The sequence below is a fragment of the Aplysia californica genome, unplaced genomic scaffold (genome assembly GCF_000002075.1).
Source record: "Aplysia californica isolate F4 #8 unplaced genomic scaffold, AplCal3.0 scaffold00412, whole genome shotgun sequence".
NCBI lineage: Eukaryota > Metazoa > Mollusca > Gastropoda > Aplysiida > Aplysiidae > Aplysia > Aplysia californica.
This window is the reverse complement of record NW_004797682.1, coordinates 419742-436172: the sequence shown is the minus strand read 5'-3', so window position 1 is coordinate 436172 and position 16431 is coordinate 419742. Positions and strand designations below refer to the sequence as shown.

General features: G+C 39.6%; 1 protein-coding gene across 4 annotated transcripts in view; it reads right to left on the bottom strand.

Annotated features, from left to right (window-relative positions):
• LOC101863043 (inositol polyphosphate-4-phosphatase type I A) overlaps positions 1 to 16431 on the bottom strand; it is a gene marked incomplete in the record, with an annotated part of 46442 nt that overhangs the window by 14181 nt on the left and 15830 nt on the right. For 3 of the 4 annotated variants that reach the window (XM_035971287.1, XM_005104260.3, XM_035971288.1), the window contains 6 exon segments: positions 800 to 1012; positions 1809 to 2086; positions 3550 to 3657; positions 12818 to 12920; positions 13739 to 13796; positions 15595 to 15782. In XM_035971287.1, coding sequence (XP_035827180.1) covers positions 800 to 1012; positions 1809 to 2086; positions 3550 to 3657; positions 12818 to 12920; positions 13739 to 13796; positions 15595 to 15782 — 948 coding nt within the window. 4 annotated transcript variants of the gene reach the window in all.

Below are 16431 nucleotides of genomic sequence, written 5' to 3'. Positions count from 1 at the left end.
CAAAGAGACACACTCCCAAACATAGCATTGTTTACACAAAGAGACACACTCCCAAACATAGCATTGTTTACACAAAGAGACACACTCCCAAACATAGCATTGTTTACACAAAGAGACACTCACAAACATAGCATTGTTTACACAAAGAGACACACTCACAAACATAGCATTGTTTACACAAAGAGACACACTCACAAACATAGCATTGTTTATACAAAGAGACAGCATCCTAACCACAATCACAACATCGATAACATTAAGACGCAACATCACAATCATAGACAAAATCATAATCACAACACTGTTTACATAGACAAAATCACATTCACAACAATCCTTTCCTAGACACCATCACATTCACAACAATCCTTTCCTAGACACCATCACATTCACAACAATCCTTTCCTAGCCACCATCCCATGCACAACAATCCTTTCCTAGACACCACCACATTCACTACAATCCTTCACATTCACAACAATCCTTTCCTAGACACCACCACATTCACAACAATCCTTCACATTCACAACAATCCTTTCCTAGACACCACCACAATCACAACAATCCTTTCCTAGACACCATCACATTCACAACAATCCTTTCCTAGACACCATCCCATTCCCAACAATCCTTTCCTAGACACCACCACATTCAAAACAATCCTTCACATTCACAACAATCCTTTCCTAGACACCACCACATTCACAACAATCCTTCACATTCACAACAATCCTCTCCTAGACACCACCACAACCACAATCACGATCACGATCACAATCACAGACACAACATTTCTCACCCAAGGCTCCATGGTGGGAGACTTCACAAAACTGCTCCCCGACCACTTCCACGCCTTCTCCACATCCGACCCTTGACCCCCGACCTCGGACATGTTGGTCAAGGACGCGGAGTCTGCCCCCTCGCTCGTGTTGGCGTTTCTCTTGGCGGACAGGTACGCCTCCGCAGCTGAAGTGACCAGCGGGTCGGCACAAAGGCTGTTCAGCTTGTTCACCTGGACGGAAGTGAAGAAAACGAACGTATTATGAAAAAAAACGAACTTAAAAAGCAAAAGTGTAAAATTACAATTTAAAAAAGTAGCATAAACACGCACAAAAGAACCCAGACGTACAGACACACAAGCACTCAAACTCATCAACTCTTTCATGTTCTCCACAACATTTTTTGTCTGATTATGAACTCGTTAACCAGGGAAAAGGGACCAGAGGCAGACCAGAGTTGGGAGGACGACATCAAGGAATGCATAGGCCTGGAACTCAAAGACACGCTCAGGAAAGCCAAAGACAGGAAGGAGTGGAGGAAGCTGGTGGCCAAATCTTCAAAAGCGCCCCGATGGACATCCAATCTACGGGACAGGTGAAGATGAAGGAGAAACTAATTTCTGCTATCAGGCTGTGTTTCAAGATGTAAAGCTATAAATTAAAATTTTGTCAGTGAAAAAGTCCTAGCTCTCCCACACACAAGCACTCAAAACTCACCAACTCTTTCATCTTCTCCCCAATATTCCCCATGGCCTTGAAATCACCAGCCACGGCAATCTCCGCAAGGTACTAGCACACACAGACACATATTCACACACACACACAAGCACACACACACAAGCACACACACACACACAGACACATACACATAAACACAAACACACACACAAGCTCAAAACTCACCAGCTCTTTCATATTCTCCACAACATTCCCCGTGGCCTTCAAATCATCTGCTGCAGCAACACAAACACACACACACACACAAACAAACAACACAAACACGCACTCATACAAGCACTCAAAACTCACCAACTCTTTCATGTTCTCCACCACATTCCCCATGGCCTTGAAATCGTCGGCCGCCGCTATCTCCCCGAGGCGTTCACACAGCTGTTTCAGCTGCACGCGCAGCTCTGTGGCCTGGTTGAGAATGCTGCACGCTCGTTGCACCTTTGTGCGGGGCTGCGGGCTGTCGTCGGGCTTGTAGCTGGCTCGCAGCTGGTGGAGGAGACGCTTAAGTCCCCCCGACTTCATGTCCCGAGCGTGCGCGGCGAACGATCCCACAGTGGTCATGTCGTAGAATTTACCTGGGAGCACCAAAAAAAAAAACAGCGCTGTATGCTTTCTAAGATCAGTGAAAGGAGGCTCAAATGCTTCAGTCATCACAAGTATGTGAGATTAGAGGTGTTGTAAGAGAGTAACAAGTATGTGAGATTAGAGGTGTTGTAAGAGAGTAACAAATATGTGAGATTAGAGGTGTTGTAAGAGAGTAACGAATATGTGAGATTAGAGGTGTTGTAAGAGAGTAACGAATATGTGAGATTAGAGGTGTTGTAAGAGAGTAACGAATATGTGAGATTAGAGGTGTTGTAAGAGAGTAACGAATATGTGAGATTAGAGGTGTTGTAAGAGAGTAACAAATATGTGAGATTAGAGGTGTTGTAAGAGAGTAACAAATATGTGAGATTAGAAGTGTTGTAAGAGAGTAACAAATATGTGAGATTAGAGGTGTTGTAAGAGAGTAACAAATATGTGAGATTAGAGGTGTTGTAAGAGAGAAACAAATATGTGAGGCACCGTGGGGAAATCAGGCGCTCGACATAATATATACACATATCGGAGATACAGGCATTTTTCTGCCAGTTTGGAAATTTTTATCAAATTTTTATTTTTGGCTCATCCTCATTTATGTCCATATAAAAACTCATTTCCATGTGAATTACACTGAAAAACATTGATGAAAGGCACAAAATACGTAATTTTTCTGTTTTCAAGGACTCTTTAGCTATTGGAGTTACCAAACTTTGGCGACCATTTTCTCTTTAACTTCACCACTGAAACCAGGAGACCTCACTTCCTTCCATCTCAAATACCTCAAGTTCTATTCAAGATAAACGGATATATTCCATTTCATTGAAAGCTTAGCAAATAAATCAGCTTTCAGATGGTACCAATAACTCCACTCACAAGGCCAAAAATGACGAGCGCCTGATTCCACCATGTTGTAACACATATAAAAAAATAAAACGAGATAAGGGCGGTGATAGGTGTTTGATAGAAAAAAGAAGGAAAGTTGTTTGCACACGCGATTGTCTTGGACAGGCGGCCGTTGAAGCAGACTCAACAGTATACTTCTTCGTAAAGAATAAACAGTGAAATGGTATGGGTTTAACGCCCTTATCAACACTGTCAGGTTATTTAAGAGGTGGGACCTTGTAGTTGTTGTTGTTGTTGTTATCGATCCAGCAACAGCTGGGCTCTCGCCCTTCTGTCCAATGCCATGTAGTGATAAGTGCAGGTTTGCATGGACCTTGTTGTTAAAACGTCCATCTCCGATAGGACTGAGCCAAGTGGGAAATTCGTGCAAAGTGCCTTTCCCAAGGACATAACGTCGGACAGAGCAGAAGCTCAAACCCCCGTATCCGCAATCATCCGCGATTGCAAGTCCGGTAGCCTGACCATTAGGCTATCGACGCCACTGGTAAAGAGTAAACGAGCAGAACACAAAGCATGAATCAACAACAAAGAAGGTCGCGGTGGAATGTGTTACCTGCAGGGTGAGTGTCCGAGCTGACCACCATGCGCTCCATGTGCAGATTGATGGGAACAAACTCCAGCTCTGGCTTGCTCTTGTCTGCGCTACGTTTGAAGGTCATACCTGTGTGTGTGTGTGTGTGTGTGTGGGGGGGGGGCGGGGGGGCAACATCACATATGAGCCATATAGGTAGGAAATCTAACCGTGACGAAAATCACTATTCTTTTACACCGTTTTTAGCGTAAGCGTTTTACGGCATTCACAACACAATTAGGTCAATAAAGGGCTGAAGATTAGAGGGGTTACAAGAGAGGAACAGAACACAAAAAAAGAAGGAGGAAAAAGGACGATAAATAAGAAAGAAGGAGCAAACCACACCAGAGCACCCACAAACCACCCATATCAATATTGTAAGAATTGTATATAGTCTTTAGGAAAAAAAACTTGGAAGTAAATAAATTACAAGAAAATAAATCAGCTAGCTGATAGCCCTACAGAAGCATTGTGTAGAGACTTTTATAAAGTAACTGTAATGAATAATGGTGTACATCACATAATCATTGGGTGATGGTTTTATCCCAATTTACTTCCGAGTTTGAAAAGTCAATAACAGAAAATGTATTCACATAGGCTCAAGTAACGCAAGGCATGCGTTTTTCCTTGGCTTTCCACCCATTTAGCTCAGTCATGTCAGAAAAGGAAGCTTAATACAAGGAGAAAGTGTCCCCTTCTTCACTGACCTTACATAGTAAGAGTTTTACGGCACTTCCAACACAATTAGGTTACATGAGTGCTAAAGATTAGAGGTGTTACATAAAAATAACAAACACTAAAAAAAGAAGGAAGAGAGATAAGGACAATAGATGTTTGACAGTCAAGAAGGAGCAAACCACAGATCAGAGCACCTGCCAACCACTCACCCACCCTTAGTACAGTGTTGAAAGCCGTTTTAAAACACACATCAAACCTGACCGGCCTCACTCGACTAACTTAGAGGATTTAGGACATGAACATTTTGTAGAATGAACCCCCCCCCCCCTTCCTATACACAAACAGCACAACTAACATCATTCAGGAGTTAGGCTGCTTCCACACTGCCTGATAACATAAGATGATAAGATAAGATAAGATAAGATAGAACTTTATTATCCCAGAGGGAAATTTTCCTTGGCTGTACAGGACCGTAAAAACTCATGCAGGTATACATTAAAAAAAATAAATTTAAATCATATATATTACTCTCATTAAAATTCAATATGAAAGGAGAAGTAAAGCTGACAAAATGTACATATCGGGCCAATCTGAGCTGTACCGTATGGGACACATCAGCCCAGCAGAATGACAGAGACACTCGATAATATAACTTTCAAACGTTGAATTCAAACTCATGTCTACCGTAGTAGTCAAGAACTAAGGCCAGAACCGTAACACTAACGGATGGCTCACCGGAGAGATAAAATGACAATAGTCACACCGAAAGTTTCCCAAAGGACAGTATGACAACCGTCTCATTTTTGCCAGGGGCAGAGATTAACTAAAAAACTAAAATAGAAGTAGAAGATGCAGACCACATCAAAGCCAACAGCAAGCGCTCGCAGCACCGAAAGAAAAGTGTGAGCGGTCAGAAAGAAAGAGCGTCTTATAAGCACCAAACCCAGATTTTGAGAGAGCACCAAAAACAGCAATTCAAGGCTAGGCCACTACAACAAATCTTAGTTAATTGACGGCTTTTTCTACCAACAAACTCATCATCAGCTTCTATGAATAATATTTACTCGGCTTAACAGAAACCATATTGTAAACAAAGATTCATCGACACATCCTAAATTTTTAAAAGACATAAAATGACTACAACAGATAATTTCTGTTATCTACAGACTATTTTCAATGTAGTAAAGGTTTCCGCAGAGCATCACAGATACTCAGATAGATGTTCAGGAAAAACGTCAGATGTAAGGCTTTCAAAGCACAACAAACACTTTCACAAAACGACACAGACTTCACAGACTCAGACTTACTAAATACCTCACAAACAAAAACACAGATAAAGATATCTATATATATATATAAGCGGCCAATCACAAACCTAACACAAAACTGATCAGCTGTTACGAAAAACAAAATAAATAAATAATAATTCACCACAATAATTCATTCTGTTATAAAGAAGCAAAAAATGACATGCCTTGCAGTTCGATGCAGGAATACCTTTTTATTATACTTAAAACCAGACAAGAGTCCTACCTTTAAACTTTTTCATGACATATGGGATCACTGACTGTATATATATATATAATATATCAAGAGCTGATCAAACTGCATTTTAAAACTAATGGGAAAAGCAATAATACTGGTTTTAGTAATAGCTTGATCAAACAGCAGTCAAATTATGTATGATCAAGACAGCATGCTTTATGGGGGAATGAGCTTAGGTTGAAAATTTATCAACTTCTCCTCCTCTGTTTAAATATTTTTCATTACGATAAAGGACACAGCATGTATTAAACAGGAATATTTGTATGTATGTGTGTTGTATAGGGTTTTACGGCGCTCGCAACTGCTAAGGTCACATGAGCGCGCGAAACACAAGTAGTTTACTTTTGCAAAAGTTCACAGCACGATTGGTTAACTAATTGACTTTAAAATGCTAAAATGTTAAAATATTAAAATTCAGTGTAAATATTATTATTATTTGTGATTTAAAACAACTCTTATAGGTAACAAGGAATATTTGTCAATAAGGAAAGGTACTCAGTGTGCAAGAGTCCAACTGGGAAAGGAGTGAGTTCAGAGTTGTAAATATAGAAGTGAGTTCAGAGTTGTTTAAATATAGACTAAGGACAAAAAAACCCAAACAAAAACCAACTGCTTCACGAGAAGCAGAGACAGAAAAAACAGAACTTATTTCGATATCATCGCACTATGTAGTAGTAAAATTATACCACTGTCGTTACAACTCCTTTACTGTTCACCTGAGGCCAAACTTCACATACCTGTTCCCATGGTTTTATGCACCCTGCATAATTTAGCCAAATATTATCATTTTTGGCATCATTTCTGATTATTTTCCTTCATCATTCTTTGTTAAAATTAACATAATCGCATAATTTCACATTTTTGGGCTCAGCTCGCATAATTTCATCATTTTTTGTGTGCATAAAATCACGTGGACAGATCTACAGACCACCAGGTAAACAAAACAGTCTCAAACCATACACAAGAATAATTTTGGTTCGCTTCATTGCAGGAATATTATGACCATAGCCATTTTTATTTCACAAGGTAACAGAAAAATTATTTCTTCACCATTACTCTTGAGTATTTGATAGTGCACATGAACTTTGTAACGCCACACTGTACTGTAAACCAAAAAGAAAAATTTCTCCCTGCAAGATGAATAAAGATTGCCACTGTCGTCATTGAGATTTCACTGCACTATCAATATCATAAGTAAGAGAGAGAGACTAGCATTTTAGTGGCAATAGCACAAATTACTTCACCCTCCTCCCCAGTCTCAAGATAAATAATAAGGCAGTGAAAGGGTTAATGCCATAATTCCTGGTGAGACCATGCACACTCAAATTAATGCCCTCTCCACCTCCTTTTTACTGTCTCTTTGGAATAATATATCAATGAATAGTTCTAAAGAGGTTCACATAAAGAGAGGTCTATTATAGAAGAGAGATTCACCTGAATACTCGCTAAGGTGTGCCATTTGCTGTTTATAGCCCACAAGCATGCTCATGCAATAGTCCGAGGTCTCCTGCCTTACATAGCCTTGATCAAATGGGAGCTGCAAAAATGGGAGATGCAGGCATGCTTTGTGTTTAATGTATGAGAACCCCCTTTTTTTTTTGGGGGGGGGGGGGGGGGATGAAAAGGCAAAAGATAATCAGAGAGGATGTGCATTTGGAAAGGGGGTGGGGGGTAGGGGGTGGGTATGTGGTGGGGGTCAATGACAAGAAGGTGGGGTAGAATGTCACATCTGTGCATGTAATTTAAAACTTGCAAAAGTAACTTTGTAAAGAGGTGGGTGGGAAGGGATTGAAGAGGAGGATTGAAAGAATTACATCAGGTCTGTTCACGATTTTGTATCATTGAGACTTTGCATGTGCCATAATAAGAAGAATTTATGCCAAGCACAATCACAGATCTCTTTTTTCTCTCTTCTATTTCTTCTTAAATAAAAGAGGGAAGTGGGGGGAGGGGGGGGGGGAACTCTGAGAAATCATGAAATCATTACATCTCAATTGAAAGAGCTGCGATGCTGCCCTACCATAGAAAACTGCATCTCCCCTCGAAGCTTAACGGCAACGGAGGATGAAAAAGTAAAGTAAGCAGTATGGAGGGAGTAAGGAAGAGAAGAAGCGAAGTGGCCGGACCCTGACAGAGGGAAAAAAAAAGCCATGAGAACAATTGCTCGAGCAGCCTCATCCTGGAAAAGAAAGAGTTCACCAAGTCCAAGCTCAAGAAAAAGAGAGAAGCAGAGGAGCCCACAGACAGAACTCAAGTCAAAGCAATAGAAACACGACTGACAACCTTCTTTGTGAGAAAAACATTTTGAGTAACATCATCAGCATTCAAAAGAAGCGCTTGATGGAGCTCTAAGGCACTCAGAATTACAAACCAAGAAAAGAACTTTCCTTTCAAGACTATTCACACATTACATGCAAATAAATGAATATATATATATACTTTTCATCCTCAATCTCACACATTTCGAACTAACATTTCCAGGCTGTGCACCCTTTCTCAAGAGATATAAACTGAGCAACAAGAATACAATTGAGAAGAAAAGCTTCCTCGTCACATATGTGATTTCAAGTTACTCAGCTTCTTACAACTTTAACAGGGCAGTAACATCATAAGTAGAAAAATGGCAACTGCTCATCAGGAGATAATAACAAAACTAATGCCGAAAAATTAGAATGATTTTGGAATCCCTTGAGAGTATCCACCAACTATCCCGTGATAGTATTTGTTGCCATGACTTTAATGTCTTGAAAGACTCAAGGATCACATTTCAAAGGGCAAGCATTTGATTTGGGGACAGAATCAAATGGAAGAAAGATGAAAAAGAAGGCACAGACCACATTTTTATTGTAAAGCGTATCGAGCCCTTTTCTAGTTGAAAAGTATTGAACAAATACAATTTATTATTTCTGCCATTACATTCAAAGGTAATTTCATTTTAAACACTTCCTGGAGTTTAGACAAAAGAAAGCAAAAAGAACAATAATAGACTGCAGAAATGAAAAAAACAAAAGGAAATGAAACATGAGATGAAAGACGTTCAGATGAATTGTTTCACTACTATGACACAGGTTATGTAACATGGGTGCTCCGTTAGCTCAGTTAGTACCATGCTTGGCTACGGAGAGGATTGCCCTGATTCAGATCCCACAGATCCCAGAGATCCCAGACTGGGTGGTCTTAACTCTGGTCATTTTGTGGAGTTTTCAAGACTCTCAATCCATTTGGCTCGATCCTATTGGAGATGGATGTTCAATTCGGAAGTCCCGTCTCTCGGAAGTCCCGTCTCTTTCACAATTTAATAAGTATTGATTGGGGCATTAAACTTATTAATGAGCAATGAGCATATTTGTTGCCCCAGAAAGCTGAAAAATGTGGGAAAATGTATTTCCGTAAGAGGAAACATTCTCAGTTACATTTCCGTAAGAGGAAACATTCTCAGTTACATTTCCGTAAGAGGAAACATTCTCAGTTACATTTACGTAAGAGGAAACATTCTCAGTTACATTTACGTAAGAGGAAACATTCTCAGTTACATTTACGTAAGAGGAAACATTCTCAGTTACATTTACGTAAGAGGAAACATTCTCAGTTACATTTACGTAAGAGGAAACATTCTCAGTTACATTTACGTAAGAGGAAACATTCTCAGTTACATTTGTGAAAGGAGAAGAAGAAGAATATCAGGACTAGATTGTTTCCCGTCTCGTGGGCCTTCATATAGTATACGAGTCTAGTACGGGTCTGTGCTTTCGGCGTGAGAGAAATTATTCTGGTGTGATACTGGAGATAGCACATCTTCACCAGCAGCTTCAGTTCCACGATGTTTTACAGAGAAAAGTTGAAAATACTTAACCCTCCAAGCCTTACCTAAAAGAATAGCCTGTGGTGTCCGGGACATTATTATGCGATTTCACCTTATGATGTCGGAAAATGATTGATAACAGGCGAACAAAAACAGGATAAACAAATTGAAATTGTGTCTCAGATTATGGTCCATTAAATCGGCTGCGACCCCAGAGATCAACATTTATGGCCGATTTTATTGGCTGTCAACACTAGAAGGGTTAACGCTCATGATCAACTGAGAAGTAAATGAAATATCACAAATGAGACTACAGTAAGGCTCATGATCAACTGAGAAATAAATGAAATATCACAAAATGAGACTACAGTAAGGCTCATGATAAACTGAGAAATAAATGAAATATCACAAAATGAGACTACAGTTATAAATTTGTTGTGATAGAAAAAAGTAACAAAACAATGTTATTACATCATTTCAACAAAGAAAAAAAGCACACACACGACCTGCAAATGGGAAAGCGCTACATTAAGAGAAAGACATTCAATATTTTTTGCTCGTTGTAGAAAAGTTCTTATTAGTAAAGTTACATTAGTTACTCATCCACTTTCGCAGAATGTATATATATATTGGTGTTGGTCACTCCCACATCCTCACACTTTAAACTAAACACAACCAGTCTTAACAACTATCAACTCCACTTAAGTTCAGTCACAAAACTCAAATGTAAGTAACGGCTGAGATGAAAGCCTGACATAACAACTAAAATCAGAAAACTGTGAATGTTGAGAGAATGATAAAGGAACAAAAGTGTATTGCACTCTTCAATGAGAAAAAGACTCCCTTTAGTTCAAGTAAGAGTTTTACGGCACTTGCAACACAATAAGGTCATAAAAGTGCTAAAGATTAGAGGTGTTGCAAGAGGGTAACAAAAACAAAAAAAACAAGGAGAAGAGAAAAGGACGATAGATGTTTGATAGGAAGGAAGGAAGAAACCACACTGGAGCACCGCCAACCACCTGCAAGAAGACTCCAAATGGTCACCATCCCAACAAGACATGACATTTGACCTCTGTAGCTCTATAGCTAGAGACACCATTCAAATTCAAAGACTCAAAGACATAGTGCCCAAAGAACGATGCCATGCATAGATATTTCCCAACAGGAAACTGGAGAAAACAGTTTTGAAAAAATAAATAGCGGAATCTTCCGTCCCCAAGACAAGCAAACACTTTGCATTAAGCAAAGAAAAAAAAAGAAAAAAAAAAAGAAGAAGAAAGGAAAAAAAAGAAAGAAAACATCAAAAGCTCCCCCTTCCATCTGACAATAATCTTCCCAAAGATCTCAACACCAAGAAAGCCAGCACACTAACCTAAGCAAAAGACCAAAGGAAGAAAAAAGCTGGTAACAGAAACTCGCGCTCACACCTCATCATTCTTTAAAAGTACACACATTGCCACACCATTTGTACACACACCTTTCCACCATATGCACACACACACACACACACACACACACACACACACACACACACACACACACACACACACAGACATATACATACACACACAGAAAAACAAACATACATGCACACGCAAACAATGCCATACACCATTCTCTCAAAAAAAAGGAAATTATGGACAAAAGTAGAGAAAAAAACCTCCTGCAAGCTTAATTGTGCATTTGCACAAACGTTAAGTTTCAGCGACCAACAAGAGAATGACTACCGCTCAACAAACTGAAATAAGCATCACGCCAAAATAGCCTTAAGTCTTCCTAAACAAGCAGTCTTGAATCAAATGGTGCATATTTTAGAAGAACACATAGAAACTATTTTCCATTCATTTAAAACGTTTGCCCCAATTCTCTACACTGCACTTCAAGACGTTCTATACCGAGGCGAAAGCCAACTTCACATGCCACATGAATTCTGGTTCTCTCGAAGTCGATCAATATCTCCGAATGAAGGGCCTAGAATACCCTCCCCCCTCGGTCATCAAGTTTGAATACATATCCAGCCATGGCTAAAACACGAGGGCTAATGTGTCCATGCTGAAGTAACTTTGTTTTACACAGCTGATTTTTTTTCCACAGATTTCCGAGAAATGGAAACGTCTACAAATGGGTACTTTCCACTTCCACTATCACACGATGCCAAATGGCTGAAGAAAGGAAGGGATTGTAAAAAGGATTGTTCTCATCTCTAGAAAGGCATACAGGACCTCATGACAAGTTCCCACTAAGATGAAAATTTCTATTCGCAAATATATGTTAGAATGACTGCAGTATAGGAGGCAAAATGTAATAGCCAATACTGAATAATATCAAACCAATAGGTTTTGTGAGAGATTACGAGCTTGTTAGTTTTTGGCTGAGTATTTACATTGCAAATGTATGGGTCATCATATCCCTCTAGCTGTACATTTCAATAATAAATATCAATCTAACAACTCTTGCATTTCAAGAACACTTGAAAAGTTTGGGGGGGTTTTTTTGGTCATTGTAGAATGAAGAAATATGTTCAAAGAGAGAGAAAAATAGTAACTGGAAGTGACTTCTTTGGTTCTTGCAGTGATGATACAAAATATTTTGGGAGGCAAGAAGGAGGGGGTGGCAGAGCCCTATCATAGAATTAACAGCACACTCTTCATCGTTTGATGAGCTACAGCTCAAATAGGAGCAATCTTGTACAAAGAAACATCCCTTTATTGTAGTAACCTATCACGCAGACCGCAGGTTTTTCCCCAGTTATTCAGTCCTATATAAAGAGGGTACACTTTCTAAACTACCGATAACGTTTGGAAAACTGCTTTTAATTTTAAGACAAAAAATGACTTCGCCTTTTCAATTTTTTTTTTCCGAAATCAACGAAATTCAAGACAAGTAATTACTTTACTGTTTAAATTTGTATCCCGATAACAAACAAAAATCCTATATAATATAATAATACTTTTCCCCCAAAACATGATGCAACAGTACCAGACAAAGTCAGAAAGAATGTTAGTAGTAAGGCAATAAGTTGAACAACATACGCCAATAACACATGACATCAGGGAAACTCAAGAAGAAAATTAATCGATGCAGCATTCAATCCTCTGGAGAGAGAAAACAAAAGAGTTATACATCAGTGCAGGTCGAGAGGAATGCTAAAAGTCTGGTGGCGAGTAGCAGAATGCAGCAATCACGAGGAGAGGTGGAAAAAAAAAGAACGGATTAGCAAGACACCTGACAGCTCGGTCAAAAGATCCAAGGAATTGGTGAAAAACTCGGCGGCATCCGCACCCATCCTGATCCACAAGATTTGCTCGGCTTCCCAATCTGACACCAGCTGTTGATTGTCAAACCATTAGTATGATTCTAAATTTATACAATCATTGCACAAGAAATTAAATTAAACAGCACTATATTTGGGGGGGGAACCCAATATTTTAATAGACTCATTTTATAACTTTACCAACATTCAAGGCAGATCGAGAATTTTAAACCTGCAAAACCAAGAAAAGCTTTGTGAACAAAAAAATAACCTTTCTTTGATAAAGATACAACTTCGTACACTTATTTTATAGTTTTAGGATATTTAAAAATCAGTTGGAAAAACATTTTCAAAATTCGCAGAAAGTGGTGTAAAAATTATAAATTAAATGAACTTTTATTTTTTTTTAGTAAAACACCATTCTTAAAAAGATAAAGCTAGCAATAGCAGTTTCTTTTCTATATTCATACCTGCATTCACATGCATTACCACCGTAGAAATAGAACTTTTCTTTTCCAGGAGCAGGTTATCCCTTCCAGCCACAGTCTCTTACTTCACAATTACATATCCTACGCTTAACATAGCTTATATACATGTGGACTTAAAAACAAAACAAGGGTGGGGGGGGGGGGGGGGGGAGAAAGAGAGAGAGAGAGAGAGAGAGAGAGAGAGAGAGAGAGACTAGTGAGAGAGAGAGGGGGAGAGGGAGGGGGGGGGGGGGGGGGGAACAAAACACAGACCCGATAGCATCCTACAAATCTTTTTCTACGACACTGACAAGCACGCTAGCATCTCCACGAGATCCCACGTCTTTTGGAGACCCGAACTGTTTTCTGAACCTCAAAGCCAATCTACGCACTCAAAATCTGATCTTGTGAACAAGCTAAGCTTACCTCTCCAAAATCTTGTAAGATGGAAATCATCTGTTTCTCCTCTTGAACCAAAAGCCGCCTGGAAATAAACATTTATTTGTTATGGCATTAAAAGAAAAAAACCCCAAGAAACACTTAAGTCTTAGTAAGCATTTTACGGCACTTGCAACACAATAAGGTTGTATAAGTGCCGAAGAATAGTCGTGTTACAAGAGAGTAACATACACAAAAAAAGGAGGAGAGAAAAGGACGATAGATGTTTGAAACACCCCATATCATGAACTATGATGACGGGTGTAATAAACATCACTAAGGATTTTGTCTAGTGCAAAGCGATGCATCTTAAAAAGCCCATAGAGCGAGCAAACTCTCAAGAAGAGATATATTATATGAGATTTTTTAAAAAGCAATCCGTTATACTATTTTTATTATCATTAGTTTATGATTATATTATTATTGTTATTGTTATCATATTGCTCTTACTGCTAATCTTGTTAATACTATTGCTGTTATCTTCGTCAATGTCATTAAAAGTTCAGTGGTGATGGTGGCCATATGGCACGACAACAGCAATGGCATGTGGTGGTAGTTGTGGTAGCACTTTTATTATAATTAAAATTTTTAGTTATCATTACTAAAAGAATTCTCGATATTATTATCATTATTACTATTGTTGTAACTACATTATTATTATCATTCTCAATATCATGATCGTAATTATTGCTTGAAAGACCTGCAACATTCCACCAACCAGGTCTTCCAACTTCCAACCGACCATCAGCTCTTTCCCATGCCCTCACTGCCCCCAAAATCACAAGTGAACAGACAAAGTAAAGCTGGTAAAGTATAGAATCTCGGGCAAAACGAGTTATTTCGTTACGAAGGTGAACCCTTTGAGCCATCGCCACCAGTCACACTGCCCGTATGCCTAGCCAGCGGTACACCGGTAAGCGAGACCCTAACCCTAAACCGACCTGCCAGGGGGCAAAACGCGCACGGAAAACTGTTTTTACTACACAGGACGTAAAACTGATTAGTTTGAAGTTCTTTCGGAATTAGATGCTAATAATAATGACGAGGACTTCCAAGAGTGGGATAAGGAGTGTGACTCTGATGATCATAATATGAAGGTAATATATCGCTCAGGAGCTCAGACAGAGGGGCACGGTAGCTTAAGGAGGTCAAGGCTCAAAGGGTTCGTTTTAGTTTTAGTAAGTGCTTTACGGCACTTGCAACACAATAAGGTCATATAAGTGCCAGAGATTAGAGGCGTTACAAGAGAGTAACAAACACAAGAATGAAGGAGGGGAGATAAAGACGATAGATGTTTGATAGTAAAGAAGAAGCAAACCACACCAGAGCACCCACCCACCAACCACCCACTCAAAGGGTTAAGGAGCAACCAGTTCCATTATATGTGAGGCAGCGTGGTGGAATCAGGCTCTCGTCAAAATAATCAAAGTGAAGAAAGTTGCCTTTTTCTTCAAGTTTGTGAACTTTTATCAAATGTTTGTTTTTTGGCTCAACACCTTTCATGTCCATTAAAGAACTCATTTCAGTGTGACTTTTTCTGAAAAACGTTGATTAAAGGCACACAAAATGTAAATTTTCAGTTACCACAAACTCTTAAGCTAAGGAAATATCTAATCTTTGACGGCCATTTTCTCACTAATTTTACCACTGAAAACAGGTGACCCCCACCTCATTCTTTCGCAAATATCGCGACTTGTATTCAAGACAAATGAACATTTTTTTCATCCAAATAAAGACAAGCGAACAAGCTTTAAGATGATACCAATAACTCTACATGCCCAAAATTTGACGAGAGCCTGATTCCACCACGCTGCATCTCACATTCTATCACAAACAAAACTCACAGCAGCTGGATGGGCATTTCAAAGGTCCACTTGCTCTCGCCCATGTACTCGGAGACCTGCAGCAGAGACTTCTGGTTGTTGGTGGCGAAGCGGAATGATCGCTTGATGATGTCGTTGAAGTGAGCCTGTAGGTTGTGGGAGTGTCGCCCCAGGGAGAGGGTGCGGGGCCGCTTGCTGTACGACCCGGACTGAGCCAGGTCAAAAAAAAAAAACCAAAAAAAAAAGAAAAAAAGAAAACGCTGCTCAGAATGGATCGCTTTATTTGTTTGTTTTAGTAAGCGTTTTACGTCGATGTACAGAAAAGTGGGAAGACATGGAATAACATCCAAGAGGCTAGCCCAGGATAGAGAAAGGTGGAAGGTGTTCGTCCGTGGCCTATACCCTGGTGCAGGGTGAGAAAGGCAATGATGAAGTGTTTTACGGCACTTGCAACACAATAAGGTCATATACGTGCCGAAAATTAGAGGGGTTGCAAGAGAGTAACAAACACAATAAAGAAAGAGGGGAGATAATGATGATAAGATAGTTGCTAGGACAGAAGAAGCAAACCACACCAGAGCACCCGTCAACCACCCACTGATCGCTTTTAAGGACAAGCGGGCTAACCCTGATTTCCGGGGTTTCAGGAATCTTGACCTACACCAAAAGTGGGTATTGCCCAACCTATAGGAGAAGTTTGGTTTCATTGGAGTGTGTATTTGTTTGGTTACAGAGAAAAATCTCCTTGTCTTTTAGAGAAACGGGAAAAGGGGCAAAAACTTTACCTTCGATTTTCTCAAAACAGTATTTTTCGGGATAGCCCCCTTGTGCTTAAAAGCGTCAAATTAACATCATATT